Genomic DNA, 19,827 nt, shown 5'->3' on the forward strand with positions numbered 1-19,827 from the left:
AAACCATGAGCAAAAACAGATGAAAACTTTTAGAAAAAAATAAAGAATTTGAAACTTTACATTTAACATAAGAGTCTAATGCTTAATCACCTTGTCTCACCGAAGGCAGCCTCTCTTTTTCTATGCCTTCATATATTTCTACCAGAAACCACAGAGCAGCAAAAGAGATGCTGGCCAGGGAGTCGGGCTGGTTTCTAGGGCTGATACTACAGGGAAAAGAGGCATGAGGAAGACCTCCTACTATCCACCGAAAAAATGTGCCTTAGATGAATGGCAAAAAAGAACGTCATCAGATTAGAAAGACAAAGTGGAAAGAAGTAAAAAGGACAGAGGACAGGAGAGGGAAAGAAGGAAGTACAGGAATGTGGTACAACAATAGGGCAACTTGCTTAGAATTTTAACTCCTGAAAATTACAACTTGATATTTACAATGTCTGAAGCAGAGAATTAATTTACCTAAAGGTATTTATACCTATAGTTTTAGCTACCTACCTTGACCACTCAAAATCCTCTGCATTGAATATATTTTTAAGCAGTAAATCCATCACAATATCTCTGCTGTGAACATAATGGGTAAGCAGTGCTTCCAGCACAGTTTTTGTTCGAGAATTGTTAGTACTCAACCCAACCAGTTCTGCAACTTCTTTTAGATGCCAAATCACACCAACGTGGACTTTCTCCAACTCTTCTCTTGGATTAGGACTCAAAAAACTTCTGATACAATCATTATGAAACATGATCTGGCTCTGAAAAGATTAAATGGTACATACATGAATTGAAATACATTTCATTTTAAATTAAAACACTTTTTTATGAAGTACAAGTGGTACTTGTATAATATGTACTTATGTGGGTGTAAAGGAGAGAGTTTAAACATATGTAAGTATTTGAAGGCTAGAGATTGGAATTTGGTTGATGGGCGAGGGGCAGAGAGATGGTACTGGGGGGGAGGGGCGTTTGGGGAGAGACTTTTTCATTTATGCCACTGTACTGCTGTTACTTAAGATCATTCTTCAAGAAAATCCATGGTGAAGGAGACTGTGAAATGGATTTTTTATTTTTTATTATTTTTATTTTTTTGCTTATTTACCCAAAGAGGAATCACTATGCTATCTGGGGTAAGTTGATGCTGAGATTCTCACAGTGGCCAACGCGTAAAGACATGCCATGGCCTGCATTCCTGCAGAGATACCTTTTCACATCTCCTCAGAGACAGCGCCTCTATATGCAGCAGGCCAAGACAAAGGGGACTGGTGAACTGCATCCTGGGAAGATAACTCCGCAGCAGGCAGTGCACATTCCATGAATTACTTCTGGAAATAAAACGCTACTTGTTTGTTATTGTTAAACGTGTTTGGAACAACAGGTGTCTAGGGAAGATCTCTTAGTAGTGCAGATTTTATTATTGGACTTTACTAGAGAAACATGCAGAACAACTCATCATTATTTTTATCTTCATACAGAACTGTCTAAAGAAATCTTTGAGATGAAGACAGGATTTGTTCAGTCAGATGGACAGTATAAAGGTTAAAGAGACTTGACAGGAATAATTTCTGCCTACAAGTCCAGATTAATTTAGAAAACTTGAATTATGGTACATCAAGGTAAAGTAAAAACGATGTGAAATTATTCTTATTTTATTTTTAATTTTATTTTGCCAGTACTAGAAATCAGGACCATGCCCTCACTCACTCAGCTTTACTTGCTCTGTTAGCACTCTCCCATTAGGCCATGCCTCCAGCCTGGCTTTTGCTAGTTTTTTGGGGTTTTTTGAAATTTTATTTAGATTGATCATGATTTCAGAATTTCAAAACATTGAAAATGAGGATGGCTCGATATATGTAAATCAGCAAATATAATACATCATCACATAAACAGAACAAAAAACAAAAAAAAATTCACATGACCATCTCAATCACTGCAGAAAAGGCCTTAGACAAAACACAAGATCCTTTTATGATTAAAAACTCCGAAGAAGCCAGGAGTAAATGGGATGCATGTGAACTGAATAAAGGCTAACATTATATTAAGTGAGGACAAATGGAACTTATTTCCCCTAGTCAGGAATGAGACAAGGATGCCCACTCTCCTCACCGTTATTCAATATGGCACTAGAATTCCCAGCCAGAGCAATAAGGCAAGATAAAGAAACAAAAGGAATTCATAAAAGGATAGAAGAAATCAAATTAGCCTGATTTGCTGAAGCTATAATCCTGTCTTAAAAAAAAAATCCTGTCTTTTACAGACCCTAAAGACCCACCAAAAAAACCTCTAGGATTGATAAATACCTTGGAAAGGTGGCAGGATACAAAAATCAATACCCCCAAACTAGTAGCTTTCATTTATATATATGCTAAAAATGAACAGTCTGAGAAAGGAACCAGGAAAAGAATTCCATTTGTGATAGCCCCTAAACAATAAAGTACCTAGGTATTAACTTAAACAAGGAGTGAAAGACCTCTACAATGAAACGGTATAATACCTTGAGAAAAGAAATTGAAGAAGACATCAGAGGATGGAAGACCTCATGTGATCATGGACTGACTGAATTAATATCATGAAAATGGCCATACTGCCATAGCAACCTACAGATTCAATGTAAGAGCCAACAAAATCCCAATGTCATTCCTCACAGAATTAGAGAAATCAATCCATAAAAGATCCTAAATTGGCTAGTTATTTTTAGAGATGGAATCTCAGGGACTTTTCTCTTTGGGCTAATACTGAACCGTGATCCTCTAGATCTCAGCCTTCTATCTAAATTTTCTCTCTCATTCTCTTTTGGTCTCCAGGAAAACTAACACTGCAAATGTGTGTGCAGAATAATGTAGGCAGAATAATGCCTTTGCACTAAGATGCCCACATTCCAATCCCAAGAACCAGTGGCTATGTCATTTACATGGCGAAATGGGCGCTGCAGATGGGGTGTACTGCAAAGCTGTAGGTGGAAAGGTTATTCTGGATGACTTAAATGAGTTCAGTATAATCACATGTATCTTTAAAAAAACTGGAGAATAAGTTTTACCTGTGAACTAGAAGAATGCCAGAGAGAAGCAACCACGCTGGCTTTGAAGATAAGTACAGCAACAATGCGACAGGGAATGCTGGTGACCTCCAGAAAGCACAGAGCCATCAGACACCCTGCTCTCAGAGCGGAAGACCCGTGTAGAGCCTTCAGACATTCTGATTTCAGTGTGGGGAGACCCGTGCTGCCTCCTAACCCACAGAGCTCTAGGATAACATTATTTATATCTGTCAATTTAGATAGAACATATAAAGTTATATATCTAATGTCACTTAAAGCCACCACTTTTGTAGCCACTTTTAAATGACAGTTACAGAAAATGTGCACAATGCAATACTGTGACACTGCTAGTAAAATAATTTGTGGCTCATTTTTAATTCAATATTATATTCTGAAATAAAAGTTCACATTGTAGAAGATTAGAAGGAATTATACACTGACTAGCCCATATGTACCTACCACCTATATTCTATAACTAACTTTGGCTATATTCATGTGATCTACACATGTATCCATCTTATTTTTGATGTAATTCAAAGTAAGCAACAATATTAGTACTCTGCATAGTGCCTCTTTTGCCAGGCCTTGGTTTTCTTATCAATGGAGCCATACACTGAACTCTCCTGCACACACCAGAGCAGCATGACTTACCACAGTGAGGACCACCTGTCCTGGATGTGACACCACCCACAGGGAAAAATCCTGCTCGGTCCAGTCTTCGATCCCTTGACTCATAAACCTACAAACAAAACACATCTGCATTACCTGAGTCTATAGTGGTCACGGCCATTCAGTGACAGGTCTGACCATCTACGGGAGAATCCCTGGGATTGCTGATTGCTTTGTTCATTTGTACACACAAACCGCAAATGCCTTATGCTGCTCTTACTGCTTTTCTACTTTCTTATTCTAGTCATTTACTTTGAGACAGTAAAAGCCCATACTAAATTAGGAAAACACAAATTAGCCCTCAAACTGTAAAAATGTTACCAAGAGCAAAATCTGAATATAAAATATTTTCTACCAAGTACAATGCCGGCCTGAAACTGCAACTGAATCTTCACAGTAAAGACCTGTATTTGGTTTTTCAAGTAATTATAATGGAGAAGACAGAAATTTTTTTTTTAGCAGGGGAGAGTTACTGGGACTTGATCTCAGGGCCTTTCACTCTCATTTGGCTTTTTCCCTCAAAGTTGGTCCTCTACCACTTAAGCCACTTCCAGCTTTTTTTTTTTTTTTTCTGGTTAATTGAAGATCAGAGTATCATGAACTTTTCCTGCTCAGGCTGACTTCAAACCTCAATCCTCAGATCACAAACTGCTGAATAGCTTTGACTATAGGTGTTATATATATATTATATAATATAATATACATATATCATATAATACATATATACATATACATATATACATATACGTATATACATATATACATATAATACATATATTATATAATATAATATACATATATTATATAATATATATGTGATTATAGGTGTTAGCCACCAGTGCCCAGCCAGGATAAGCTTTATTAAGTATATCTAGACAGTTTTATTTAGAGCAAAAGTAGTATATGCCAACATTTTGTGGTTTGAGAATCATGACTTTTTTTTCCCATAGAGTAATTTTGTTTCTTTGATCAGTATTTCATGTATAACTTATCATTAACATATCTTCCAAATTCTCAACACTGGATTTCAATGACTTTTTACATGACTGCAATGGATTTTTTGTTTTACATTTTACTTGGATGTTTGAAATGAAGTATTGAGGCTTTTAAATTTTGTTGTGATTGTCTATTGTACCCATAATTTCTATTATCTTCTCTATCATTGTTGGTAAAAGGAAGTATGTTTTAACAACTTTTTTCTCTTAGGTTCATACTCCGTAGCCCACACAGAGTGACCTTTGACTCATCATCTTCCTGCTTCGGTTTTCCAAGTGCTGGGGATTATTGATGTGGTCACTAAAGTAACTTTTTATATGCAAAATGTTTTCCATATCCATGGGTAAAACCAACATCAGATTGAAAAAAAAGCATCTCTACTTAATATGTACATAATTTTTTCTGATCACTTGTCCCTAAGCTATAGTGTATAGTAATGACTATTTGCATAGATTTCTGGGTGATTTGAAGTGTATGGAAAGATATGATTACATGCAAGTGTGGCTCTATTTCACAGCAGCTGAGCGTATGAGCGTTCTGCTGCTCTTGGAGGACAGGGGTCCTGGAACCAATCCCCAGGATACTGAGGGATGACACTATTTCAAAAGCATTATCAATGGAAAAATATTTTACCAATTAAGATTTTTAAAATTTTATATAATACTAGCCTTTGGCACTTCATTTTACTCTTAGATATGGTTCCTGCTTGCAGTGCCATAAAATGTTTTTTACTACATTTATTCATAATGTTTTATCATTGCTTTTTCTCTCACATAAATTTCTTTTGACAAAACTTTTAAATTCATTTGTAATTATAATCTCTATTTTAGCTTTCACTTAGTTATTTGCTCTCCTTCACCTCAATCTCTATTTCTCAGTGCTGGAGCCTAACCTAGGGCCTTGCTGCTAGGCAAGTATTCACCACACAGATCTTTGACTTCCAGCTCTTGACTTCCATTTTGATACTTATTTTTCTTATGTGTTTACATACAAATGCATCCACAATTTTCTTCATTATTTTTGTCCAAGCTTTTGGAAATATTTATTCTGTCTACACAATCTCAGGGCAATGGATCAAGATTTTTGACTTATCCCACAACCTTATTTTCACCTTGAACCACATCCTTCAAATGACAGGAAATATACAGAAAAATATTTATCAACATTGGAAATAAAGTGCTCCAGGGCATCAAAAACATGGAAAATTTCTAGCAGATAGAGAGAAAACTGTGATAGAATTATGGAAAAAAGAGTAGAGAAACCAAAGAAAAACCAATGCCAACTACTAACAAATGTGAGGGAGCCTGGGACCAATATTTAGAAAAATTAATTAAGACAGCATCTTCTAGCTGGACTTGGAAGGCTGATGCAGGAGGATTCCAAGTTCAAGGCCAGTCTAAGCAGTCTAGCAGACTGTCTAAACAACAACAACAACAACAACAACAAAAAGTGCTTTCTCTCTTCCAATACCCAGGTCCTCACACTGAGCTGCTGGTGGTCCTGATTCAGAATGAAGATCTGGACAAATGTGTGCTAGAGGTCTCCTGCAGTGAAAGTACTGGAGAAAGAGGCAGAGGGTAGTTTCTTAATTAATACCAGGCACTCTTAAACACTACAAGAAGAAAAAAGAAAAGAAAGGAAAGGAAGGGAGGCAGGGAGAGAGTGAGAGAAGGAGATAGAAAGGGAGGGAAGGAAGGAGATAAAGCAGTTCTGGATCTAGAGATACAGTGTTACAGGATTTCACAGTCTCCAGGAGAGATACAGAGAAATCAATAAATATAACCTATGGTTTTAATAGAACGAAGAGAAACTACATAATAATTTCAACAGATACTAAAAAGGCATTTTCTGATAAAACTAAAAAAAATTAAGCATAAAGGTAATGTACCTTAATACAATCAACACTACACATGAAAACCCCAAAGTTAATATAGTAGTCAATAGTGAAAAGTTGAAAACTTTTCCTCAAAGATCAGTGGAAGGACCAGACTGTCCAGACAATTCTCAAAATCAGTAGTGTTTCTTTATATTTACAACAAACTTTCTGAAAAATAAATTAGGAAATCAACCGATTCACAATAGCAAGAAAGAAAACAAAATATTCAGAAGTCAATTTAATTAGTGAGGTGAAAGAGCCTTATACTAAGAAAGAAAGGAAAGAATGAATGAAAGGAAGAAAGGAACAAAAAGAAATAAAGGAATGAAAGGAAGGAAGGAAGGAAGGCACAAGTGATGTACATCTGTAATCCCAACTATTTGGGAGTTAGAATCATGAAGATCACAGCTTCAGCTTAGCCCAGATAAAAAGTTAGCAAAACCTATCTCAATAAACAAGCCACCCATGATGGTCCATGCCTGTAACCCAAGATACACAGAAGGTATAGGTAAGAGGATGTGGTTTGAGGCAAAAGTAAGACCCTGTCTAAAAACATAACCCAAAGCAAAAAGGAATGGAGGCATAGCTCAAATGGTAGAGCAGCACACACAAGGCCTTGCGTTCTTTCCCCCTTACGGGCCATTTAGTGAATGTTTTTGCTCTCCCATAGGCCCCAAATCAACCTGGAAAGTGGATCCTAAGCTTAACTGAGAGACACAGAAGTGAAGGGAGGGCCACAGTCCTGTTCCAGAGTTCGCTGCCAATGACTTGAATAACTTAGATCCTGCCTCCTACAGGTTCCAACATCTCCCAACAGTGCACGTTGGGGGCTGCACGTCTGCCCCTCATCTGCTGGCCATCTGTAATCTTGTTTTGAGTAATGTAATGTTCTTTGCCATTTTTTTGTTGTTTTGTTTTGTTTTTGTGCCAGTACTGGGGCTTGAACTTTCAACTCAAGGCCGTAGGCTCTTGCTCAGCTTTTATTGCTCATGGCAGGTGCTCTACCACTTAGGCCACAGTTCTACTTCTGTTTTGTTTTTCTGGTTAATTGGAGATAAGAGTCTCACAGATTAGTTTTCCTGGGCTGGATATGAGCCACAATCCTCAGATCTTAGCTTTCTCAGTAGCTAGGATCCGTCATGAACCACTGGCATGTGGCCTTTGCCAGATTTCAATCAGCTTATTTGTTTCCTTACTATTTAGTTGAAGTCTTACATAGTTTCCATGTTAGGCCTTTATCAGCTGTATGGATGGCAGTTACTCCTTCCCCATCCATGGCCTCTATTATTACCTTTGCTTTTTAGTTTGATTTAGTTCCACTTACTTTTGCTGCACACATTGTCAGAGTTATATCCAAGAAATTTTTGTTCAAACCAATGTCAATGCCTTCATCTTATATGTTTTCTCCTAGAGTTTTACAATGTCAATCTGATACAACAATCCTTTATTTCATGTTGCATTTGAAATATTAGGTGAGGAAAGGCTCCAATTTTATTATTTTGCATTTTATATTTAATTTTTCCCAATGTCATTTACTAAAGAAACTTACCCCTCTCCATGACTGACTATAAATGTGTGCGTTTATTTCTCTGTTATCTGTCCTGTCCCTTTATACTTTTGATTACTATAGATTCTAAAGTTAGTAGTACTATGCCTCTAGTTTTGTTCTTTTTGCTCGAAATTTCATTGCTATTTGAAACATTTTGTGGTTTGATATGAATTTTAGAAAAAGCTTTTCTATTTCTGTGAAAAATGCCTTTGGAATTTTGGAGATTTCCCTGGCTTTTTAGGTCATTTTTGGATAATTTTCCATTACTATAATAAATGCTCAAGGCTAATCATTTAAAAACAATAAAAAGTTTAAAGCTTGGTAAACTGTAAACAGAATACAATAAAGTTAGTTTATAAGGGATGTACTTCAGAAACCTGGGAATCATTATCAAACACTAGAAGCTTTCTTAATAAGATTAGAAACAACAACATGAAAACAGATGGTCACCCTTACCTGTAATATTCAGCATTCTATAAATCTTTCAAAACATCATGAAGACAAAAATGATGTTTTAAAAAGAAGTGTAGCCTGGTGCTAGTGACTCATGTCTATAATCCTAACTACTCTGGAGGTTAAGATCTGAGGATTGTGGTTCAAAGCAAGCCTGGGCAAGAAAGTCTGTGAGACTCTCCAATTAACCAGCACTAAATCTGGAAGTGGAGCTGTGGCTCAAGTAGTAGAGTGCTAGCCTTGAGCAAAAGAGCTTAGGGACAGTGCCCAGGCCCTGAATTCAAGCCCCAGTACTGGTGCGCACACACACACACAGACACACAGACACACAGACACACATAGAAGTGTAAAGATACAGAATTATCCCTGTTATTGGCAAGTCATATATTATTGGCAAGTTCTCCGGGATTCTTTCTTTCTTTTATTGTCAGTTGTGGGGTGTGAAACTGGATGAAAGCAGAAGCTTCCTGAGCATGATGTACATGGAAGCAGGCAGAGGCAGACACCAGCTGGGATCTGGCCATTTTTCAGGTGTCCATGAATTCCAAATGCACAAAGCCATGTATATGCCCTCTTCCCTATCAAAACCCTTCCCATGGTCTTCTCTGAATATTACTACTTTATATTAGTAGGTAATAAGGTATACGTATTTATGTATGTATATGTATGTATATCTGTATCAGAATTTTAGGAGCTGAATATTATACTCACTTTTTTACCACATCAAACATGCTTTTCTCTACATTTACCAGCCATTGTTCGACAGCACTTCTTATGCGAATTTTCCTAAATTTCAAAAATAATAATATTACTATAATATTATGAATATTAATTTGTATTTTGGTCTTTTGATAAACCTATAGACTGTTTTCTACATATTTGTAATTGCTTATGGACCACACTAATATAATTCTATCATATTTTCTGGTTTCTCTAGATTTTAAATTTAAAAAACTATGCTGAAAACATACTATCTAGCTATAGGAAATTTTTACATCAAACTATGAATACATACATAATTAGATAAATAGGAATTTGAAAATAGTAATGCACAAAATAGGCAAATCATATTGTAAAATATTGTTCAAGATCTTTTCAAGCAGCAAAATTGGGTTGGGGCTTTGGTGGGTTAAGAAGGAGTAGATGAAATCATGCTGGAGGTCAGAGGGCCCTGGCTGGGACTGGCAGGTTAGGCCCCATGGATTGGAATCCTATTTTTCTTGTTTTCCTGGAAGCCCAGCATGATGAAAACAGAGGTTGGTGGAAGCAGCGACAGGAGTAACCTCAACAACTCAAAAGAGTAAATTTCCTTCCTATCTATGCTCATAATAAAACTCTGAAGGAGGTACTAAAAAAGATGGTATGAAACTAAAGCTGAATTCAATGCTAGAGCAAAAGATAGGCACAAATTAGAAGGCCTGTAGAGTTGAAGATTGCCCTTTAACATTAGGTTTAAAGCAAGGAAGCAAAAAGGAGAGTGTTCTATGGTAAGGAGAAGGAAGTGAAAATATGAGAAGAAACACTTCATATGGCAAACTCCTATCAACTATTGGAAACACCTAAGCAGAAAGTTCAATATAAGGAAGCGTCTAGTAAGTTTGGTCATTAGTCAGTAGCCTATTCTCATACTTGGGCAGCAGAAGACCCTCTCCTTCTGCAGATATGAACATTTTTACAGCAGGTGGTCCAATTTCTTCTTTGCATATCAGTACTTGTTTTATATTTTCAAAACATTTCACAAGATGAGGCTGTGAACCAGAAAATAATGTGGGTAATATTGTAAAATCCTGATTCAGTTACAAAGTAATTCTGCTAACAGAATGTTCCTGTTACCTGCACAGACTCTGGATTCCTGCTCTCAGCTAGTATATCGAGAAGCTCAGCATTGCTGAGAAAGTAAAACCTTGGGAAAATCATTCGTTTAACTTCAAGGTAATCCTGTCCAGAACCAGAAGAAATGCAATCAGAATATAAATCAAGGATAGGAGTTGTATCATAATATGGGCCTACATTTACATACAAATATCACAGTTAAGGTTGTTATCCATCAAACTATTAGCCCGTAGCCAATGAAAGCTACGTTTAAGTTGACAAAAATTTTAAATAAAATATGAAAAACAAAGTCCAAACAAAAGCAAGCAGGAACACCCACACATGCACACTTTAATAAAACACCTTTTGGTGTTACTAGCACTGCTTTCCCACAAGTGCTTTTCCTGCTCTGGTTCTGTGTGTCTTCCTCTCCTGAGGGAACAAGGCATCACTTCACAAACGACCTCACATTCCTTGCACAGAGAATTCTGTTTCCTACTCCACCACTTCTCATTAGTGTATAGCTAGCCTTCTTTTCAGTAAAAGATACATGTTTGCTGATGGTTGCCATTTTCTTATTCTCCTATCTCTTCAATCTTTCCCTTGCAACAAACCTCCTAATTAAAGAAATTCTAGACACTCTTCTTCTCCCTTCAATGTTCTGGCAATGTTAAAAAAAATATAGAGAGGGGCTGGGGATATGGCCTAGTGGCAAGAGTGCTTGCCTCGTATACATGAGGCCCTGGGTTTGATTTCTCAGCACCACATATACGGAAAATGGCCAGAAGTGGCGCTGTGGCTCAAGTGGCAGAGTGCTAGCCTTGAGCAAAAAGAAGCCAGGGACAGTGCTCAGGTCCTGAGTTCAAGGCCCAGGACTGGCCAAAAAACAAAACAAAAAATATATAGAGGACCAATAAGCTAATTTAGGCGCTCATCAGAACATTCTAATTCAGCCAGGCACTGGTGGCTCAGGAAGCTGAGATCTGAGGATCGTGATTCAAAGCTAGTCCAAGCAGGTAAGTCCCTTGAGACTCTTCAATTAACCACCAGAAAGCCAGAAGTGGCACTGTGGCTCAAAGTGGTAGAGGACTAGAGCCTTGGGCAAAAGAGCTCAGGGACAGCAGGGACACCCAGGCTCTGAGCTCAAGTCCCAAGACTGACAAAAGTAAGTAAATTTGAATTCACTTTTTGCTAAAACTACAGTTAGCAGTAGTGATACTAAAAAAATAATGAACCTGTACTAAGTGCTTTCCTTGTGCCAGGTCCTGTGCTTCAACAGCATCTTCCCTCTCCCTCAGGCTCCCCATGGAAGCACTATCCTCACTCTCAACCTAAAGACAAAAAATCCTGGGCACAAAAAACCTTGAAGGTCATTTATAGTAGTGCATCTTTTTTTCTCTTAATCATATTTTCATTATCTCCGCAGTTGGTGAGTTTGAAAAGTGCTGTCAGTGAGAGAGTACAAAAGAAAGTCTGCGCTGGAGTTTGTGGCTGCAGGGTCACTAGTCTGCACAGGTGGCGAGTTTCCACTTCATGATTGCTGTATTGTTACCTCCAGGCTTCTCTTTATATACTCAAGATGTGTATTGCAATTCTGCAAAACTTCCAGGACTCCTGCAGAAGTTGTTATTCGCAAAGCCTCTAATTTGTTTTGTACTTTTGACATTAATTCCTTCCACATGGAGATCACCATTAAGAAGTGCTTTGTTTCTGCTGGAAGTTGCCTTTAGAAATAAAAGATGATTTAACTATTATTTTTAAAGTGCTATAGTTTAACATATCTAAATGTACTTGCTACAGTAAACTGTTGAATTTATAAAACAATTTTTTTTTTGGCCAGTCCTGGGCCTTGGACTCAGGGCCTGAGCACTGTCCCTGGCTTCTTCCCGCTCAAGGCTAGCACTCTGCCACTTGAGCCACAGTGCCACTTCTGGCCACTTTCTGTATATGTGGTGCTGGGGAATCGAACCTAGGGCCTCGTGTATCCAAGGCAGGCACTCTTGCCACTAGGCTATATCCCCAGCCCTATAAAACAATTTTGATGTTTTTCTTGATCATATATTAGTTACATATTACTTATATATTAGTTGTATATACTTACATAATAACTATATCAGTTATATAGTTACTTATTAACTAACTTATAATATATATAATTATATGTATATAATTAATATATTCATCATTTACTATACATTATTTAATATACAGTAAGAAATGTATATGTAATGTATAAGTGTAAGAATTTAATGTATATGTATAATGTATATGGTAAGTAATGTATATGGGAAGAAATACTAGGAAAATTAGACATGTAACTATCACTGAGCAAGATTAATTACACTTTACAGGCATGTACTGCACACACACACACGTTTCTAAAATTGCTCTTGTTGCTGGAACCCCTGGTCTATAATAATCATGCCTTCTTGTACTTCGAGTTTGTCTGTTATTAAAGACTGCTTCAGAGTTCTCCATAGAATGTGCACCCCTGAGTTTTTAATGACCCCACACATCAGTGCAAAAAAAAAAAGTCACACTCACAAGAACTTTCCCATTATCATCATGTTACCCACCTCTGAAGCTCAGTAGAAATCCTTCCATAGAGGACATGCCTACCCTACTTAGGGAAGCATGACCTACCACTGGAAGGTTCTAGTGTAGCACCCACGGTATTCTTGACTCTCCAAGTTCCCTTCACAGAGTCTTCCTGGCCTATGAACCTCTTTCAACTTCATTTTTCTCTTATAAGCCCCTATTGGTCTTGTCCCATCATCTTTCTCCTTTACTTAAAAATCTACAACTGACTCATTTTTCCTCAGCCACAGACCCATCTTATAAATGCCTTTACCATCTTTCAATTGGTACTTATGTTCATAACCTCAGTAAATTTTGTGTAAGAATAACTTAGTCCTATTTTTTGGTTTGATTTAGGAGTCTGATCTAATAAAATTTGAATTTAAGATTCAAAGTTAGAGCAACCATAAAGGATATACTCCTTAGGAACATGGTTCTCACCTTGGAAGACTTTCAGAGAATAGAATCCAAACATTCCTGTACAAGAGCTACACAGCATATGAAAAATGAATACTGTCCCTATTAAGCAATACTTACACCTGAACAATTCTCTTCCCCTCGCCCCCATAAAGTTCAAGGTACTTAGCCTGAAATCCAAGGTCTCCATTCACTCTTACAGGCCTTCCTAGTACCCCATAAATTCTCACTTCATTTCAGATTGGCTACTGCAAACACTTGTATTTTTTGTTGTAGCTGTTTTTTTCCCCCATACTGTGTCTGGAACTCAGGGCCTTGTGCTCTCATTCAAATTTAACTTGCTAGTTCAAGGTTAGTGTTCTATCACTTGAGCCATGCCTACAGAATGGGTTTTTTTCCTAATTAATTATAGAATCTTATAGGCTTTTCTGCTCTGGTTGTCTTTTTTTTTTTTTTGGCCAGTCCTGGGCCTTGGACTCAGGGCCTGAGCACTGTCCCTGGCTTCTTCCCGCTCAAGGCTAGCACTCCGCCACTTGAGCCACAGCGCTGCTTCTGGCCGTTTTCTGTATATGTGGTGCTGGGGAATCGAACCTAGGGCCTCGTGTATCCGAGGCAGGCACTCTTGCCACTAGGCTATATCCCCAGCCCCTGCTCTGGTTGTCTTTGAACTGCAATTCTCTAGGTCTCAGACCCCTGAGTAGCTAGAATTAGTCGCATGAGCCTATGTGCCAGTAGGTTCAATTCTTCCTAGAGATTTGTCTCTACTGAAACATTCTTAAGACCAATCACATAAAAAATTAGAAGTCAATTAATCTTAATGCTATGAATGAGAAAAGGTAAAAATTCAATAACTGAAAAGTGCTCTATTTGTCTACCAAGTTCAAAGCAGGAAATTATTATTAATGTATGAGTGCTACTAAAATTACATTTGTGCAACATTAAAGCCATACTAATACTCTGGAATGAAACAGACACATAACATTGTCGCTTAATAGTTATAATGATGTGTGTGACATATCTTTCTCATATTTTCATATCTTTATATTAACAATGGAGAAATTGGACTTTATAAAAATAAAGATAAAATCTTTTATGAAAGAAAATGTAACAAGGATTATTATAATTATTATATCTCTACGTGGTTAGTTTGTTGTTCACTGAAGACATGATTTCTTAGGAATTACCGAGGTGAAAATTCTCCATTATGTACTTTTTTTGCATTTTTACCTGGAAATGGTATATTTTTATTTTCTTTAAATTTTTTTTTTTTTTTTTTTTTTTTTTTTTTTTTTTTTGGCCAGTCCTGGGCCTTGGACTCAGGGCCTGAGCACTGTCCCTGGCTTCTTCCCGCTCAAGGCTAGCACTCTGCCACTTGAGCCACAGCGCCGCTTCTGGCCGTTTTCTGTATATGTGGTGCTGGGGAATCGAACCTAGGGCCTCGTGTATCCGAGGCAGGCACTCTTGCCACTAGGCTATATCCCCAGCCCATTTTCTTTAAATTTTTATTTTGTTAAGGTGGTGTACAGAGGGATTAGTTACATATGTAAGGTACATTTCTTTTTTTTTTTTTTTTTTTTTTTTTTGGCCAGTCCTGGGCTGTGAACTCAGAGCCTGAGCACTGTCCCTGGCTTCTTTTTGCTCAAGGCTAGCACTCTGCCACTTGAGCCACAGCACCACTTCTGGCCATTTTCTGTATATGTGGTGCTGAGGAATCGAACCCAGGGCCTCATGTATACGAGGCAAGCACTCTTGCCACTAGGCCATATTCCCAGCCCTGTAAGGTACATTTCTTGAGTACATTTCTTGTCAAACTTGTTGCCACCTTCCTGTTTTGATATTTTTTACCTTTGTATTTCTAAAGAATAAAAGATTGGTTCAAGATAAAGCCAGCTTCTCTGACAATTCATCCATTCTCCAAGAGTATAAGAGAAGAGATTTAAATTTTGATCCCATTTACGTACAAGATCCTAGAAGACAAAAAAAATCACCTAGGCAAAATATATAACATTACTCTATAAGAATCGCATAACAGAACCCAAGATCAAGGGTCATTTTTTAGCTAATGACATCCAGAACATCGTTAATAAATGGTCACATAAATAAAAAAAACAAATTATATTTAGTTTTTGAAATTTTAAGATACCTTGTTTTTCTTTTATTTATATGATAAACAACTTTGTTTGGTAAAGCCTTAACACATACATATATAAAAATTAACAGGAATGTCCCGCTTAATACTTATTTCCTATTCCTTTTGTAGAAGAAATGTAGCCAGGAGTTTGATAGCATTTTATTTTAGTCCCTTGTTAGGCATTTCTATATAAATGTAACTGTATTGTACACACTGTCCTGTAGCTTGCTTTTTAAAACACTAACAATGACTTCTCTTGCCTTGCAAAACTGTCCAGTGATTCCATTTGCAACTTACCTTTCCCCTAGAAAATCTAGATAGAACTGGATACCTGTGGCTTTAATGTCTTTAATCCTAGTTACTCAGGAGACTGAGATATGAGGAACACAGTGCAAAGCCAGTCCAGGCAGGAAAGTCTGTGAGACTTATCTCCAATTAACCATCAATAAGCCACAAGTGGAGCTATGGTTTGGTTCAAGTGGTAGAGTGCTAGCCTTGAGCAAAATAGCTATGGGAAGGCCCAGGCCATTAGTTGAATGGCACACACATACAAAAAAAAAAGAATATTACAGGAAAATGGTTTTAAAAAATCAATACTAGGATACTTCCATAAAAGCCCAAACCCATTCCTGACTGACTCCTGAGAGAGGGGGGCCCACACAGGAACCACATTTGTCTTTTGCCATTTACCTTATGTTTACTTCTCACTTTCTTTTACATTTAAGCTGCTTACTTTCACAGTTTAGCATATTTTTATGCCTGTGAAATGAGCACTACAATCAAGAAGTCGACATATCCATTTTCCTGAAAGGACTCCTTGTACCAGGCTGTGAATACATCCCTCCATTCTCTCAAGTGACTGGTTCTGGCCAGTTCCTCATAATCACATGCCCTGGACTGGGTCTGGTAAATACATGAGCAGGGAGGGCCCTTGTACAACTCTGAAGTTCTCTAATCTCTCTTGGTGTACTATCTTCTAAGCTGTAGCCTCCCTCGCATCTCCAGATGTTAAACACCACCTCCTCACGCAACATAGTCTCCTAGGTCCTGCCTGGATTCTTTACCTTCCTCCTAACCAAGGTCTAGAAATGCAAGGCAGTCATCACAGAGATTGCCTGTGGGCCTCTCACATCCTGGGCATCTTTATCTTTCATCCTCTGATGTTCAGTGTCTCGGAAGCCATCATTCCATATGTTCTGCTGGTTTGATTTGGGTGTTTGGGGCAAGACTCCATTTTGCTTTGAAGTAGAAGTTCGTGTATTCATATGATGCTCTTTCTGGCTTCTTGAGTATCACTAATTTGTTATTTCTTAAATTAATTCCTTACTTTTTCTAGAGGCATTTAATGTTTTAAATATTCATTTTCATAAATATGAAAATGCTTTTCACTCAAGGCTAGTGCTCTACCATTTGAGCTACTCCTCTACTTCCAGCTTTTTGCTGGTTAATTGGAGAAAAGAGTCTGACAGAATTTTCTGCTGGGGCTGGCTTTGAATTATGATTCTCAGATCTTAGCTTTCCAAATAGCTAGGATTGCAGATGAGAGCCACTGGCACCAGGCCTAGAAAACAAAAATTTTAAGTGATAAACTGTAGAAAATTAAGACATTTTCTCTGTACTTATGAGGATGAGGTAGGTGGATTGCAAATTTTGAGGCTAGCTTGGGCTACATTAGCAAGATCTTGTCTCAGTTAAACCAATCGACTAAAACAAATAAAAACCATTTTTCTTTGCCATAGTATTTACCTTAATCGGTTCAAGATAGGGAGATCCTTTAATTGTTGCAAGAATGACTTGAGATTCTTCTAGCTGAGCTAGAATATCATCCACAGATGCGATTACCAGAATCGAGTAAGTCTCTGAGTGGTGAGGAACTAAATGTAGAGGTGTTGTGTTCCAAAGTTCAATTATCTTAAACAGCATCTTTTCAAGAGCAGCTTCATTAGTTGCTGAGGTTGATATTTCATTTATTTCACTTTCATACTGAAACATCTAAAGTGAATAAATTATTTTTTAATATCTGGTGGAGAAATAATTTTGAAAACATTTAAAATGGAATATTTAAATGCATGGCTTGAAAGGTTTATCAGAAGAATTGAAGATTTGAGTCCAGTTAGGGTTCCATCCTCACCTAAGACCTCACAGCCTACCCTTCTGAACAAAGACCTCTTCAGATTTTTTAAAATATGATATTATTATTATTATTATTATTGTGTTGCACAGAGGGGCTACCAGTTTATAAGTCAGGTAATGCATACATTTCTTTTTTTGTACAATGTCACTGCTTCTTTGGCTTTTCTCCAGTTTCTCCCTCCCATCTTTGCCCACACATTACATAGCATAGTTCATTTTCCACATCATGTAGACTGCACATTTTAACTATCCTTACTTCACAAATGCTTCCTGGTCAGTGGCAGGAATTAAGGTTAGAACTGTCATATGCCTTCCTGTGTATGTGCTGATGGTGTTATTTCTTCAGCTTTCTTTCTTCTTTACAAATACCTACTGCTGCTCAACTATTATGTAGCATGCTTTTACTCTCCTTAATCAGTCATAGAATACATTCATCTGAGAGACTGTGACTTCCCTTTGCTGTATCTCTTTAAGTATGCACATCTCTCTGAACGTTAGTGGAGTATATACAGGCCTTCTTCTAGCATTCCTATTTGACAGAGCCTGATCTAAACTTTCCAGATTCATTCAACAGAGATGCACTCAGGGGGCTAGCTATATCCACTTTTTAGAACAGGCTGGGCTTATTATTTTTAACCCTGGTTAGAAATAAGGATTTACAACTCTTCCCATACATCATCTTCACAGAGCTAAAGAACAGTGCGTAACTGTGTGTTTCGGCAGCCCAGCCCTGTGGGGAACGTGAGCGTCCTCTTTTATGACATGTCAAGGGTGGGTATGAGGATGGCAGGGTTCACTAGAGGCTCATAGCCTTAACTCTTCTGAATACCCATTCAGGTTAGAAAGGCAAGGATAGCTCAGTGGGGTCCTCTGAGGCATCATGGACTACTACTCAGGTAGACCTCCAGCTGCTCCCCTTTTTTTCTTGTCTATTCTGACTTCTATTTATTGCTACTCTTACTTTGCTAAATTCTTATCCTCAACCTAACTTGCTCAGGAATGGCTCCAATAACCTAGGAGTTTCCAAATGGAAATTATACTGTGCTTGTTTTTCAGCAGGCAAGCTTGAATAACTCAGCTGTTGGCACCACCTCCTACATTCTGCAATTAGACTCCTGGTTGGATCCATCTTTGGCATATAAAACAGTTAAGAGGCTGATCCAGAAAGGGTAAGAGATTTAAGCAAGATGAGGAGTTGAAGATTAGAAGACTATCATCCTATGGCTTTGAGTGTAAGCTGGACTTTTCAAGCTGCCATTAACTGAGATGGGGAAGACAGAGGAAGAACAGAAGTTGGGAAACAGAGGATAAAAGGTAAACTTTTTTTTGACATATTTGAGACAGCTTCTAAGATAATCATGGAGATAATGAACAGAAAATTAGATTTTTGAGTTTGTAGTTCAGGAGGAATGTTGAGATGAGGACTGGAGATGCAACAGAATCTACTTTTTTTTTTTTTTACCAGTCCTGGGGCTTGAACTCAGGGCCTGAGCACTGTCCCTGGCTTCTTTTTGCTCAAGGCTAGCACTCTACCACTTGAGCCACACCACAGTGCCACTTCTGGCTTTTTCTATGTATGGGGTGCTGAGGAATCGAACCCAGAGCTTCATATATACAAGGTGAGCACTTTACCACTAGGCCATATTCCCAGCCCCAAGAATCTAATTTTAAAAGTGAATTAGAGTTGTCCTTAAACTTTTTCTTTTTTAATTCATTATAAATAATCTGTGTTCTTCATTATAATAAAATTATTTATGAGAAATGTTGATTTTGGTTACATTAGTTATTGTCAAAACACTACAAATGAAGCTTATTGTAAGTTAGCCAAGAAAACATTTCCATGAAAAAATAGGAAATATATAACATGTCATGTTTAGTAAATCAAATTGTTGTCAATTAGGTATTTAAAATATGATATCAAGTTATTGGTAGGATTTATCCTAACATGTTTCTAATTATTTTATATATAACAGAATGCAGTAGTTTTGATTTTTCTATGTTTATAAAACATCTCTGTAAGAAATAGAACTATTAAACAATGAAACTTGCCACATATAAAAAGTGTTACTCTCTAATTACCTATGTAATGGTAGTATAAGAACTAGCTTACTGTCTCCAAGGAAACCTAACATCCTATCAACTATTATCTACTAATATACTCTTCCCTGAGAATCTATAAATGCTTTCCT

General features: G+C 37.4%; 1 protein-coding gene across 1 annotated transcript in view; it reads right to left on the reverse strand.

Moving 5' to 3' along the window:
- The window catches only part of Dnah14 (dynein axonemal heavy chain 14), a 199,822-nt gene that overhangs the window by 136,314 nt on the left and 43,681 nt on the right, over nucleotides 1-19,827 (reverse strand). The window contains 8 exon segments of the mRNA XM_048358265.1: nucleotides 493-746; nucleotides 3,677-3,764; nucleotides 9,280-9,354; nucleotides 10,198-10,316; nucleotides 10,402-10,506; nucleotides 11,933-12,104; nucleotides 15,220-15,341; nucleotides 17,252-17,497. Of these exon segments, the coding sequence (XP_048214222.1) occupies nucleotides 493-746; nucleotides 3,677-3,764; nucleotides 9,280-9,354; nucleotides 10,198-10,316; nucleotides 10,402-10,506; nucleotides 11,933-12,104; nucleotides 15,220-15,341; nucleotides 17,252-17,497 (1,181 nt within the window).

The sequence above is a fragment of the Perognathus longimembris genome, chromosome 11, assembly GCF_023159225.1.
Source record: "Perognathus longimembris pacificus isolate PPM17 chromosome 11, ASM2315922v1, whole genome shotgun sequence".
Taxonomy (NCBI): domain Eukaryota; kingdom Metazoa; phylum Chordata; class Mammalia; order Rodentia; family Heteromyidae; genus Perognathus; species Perognathus longimembris.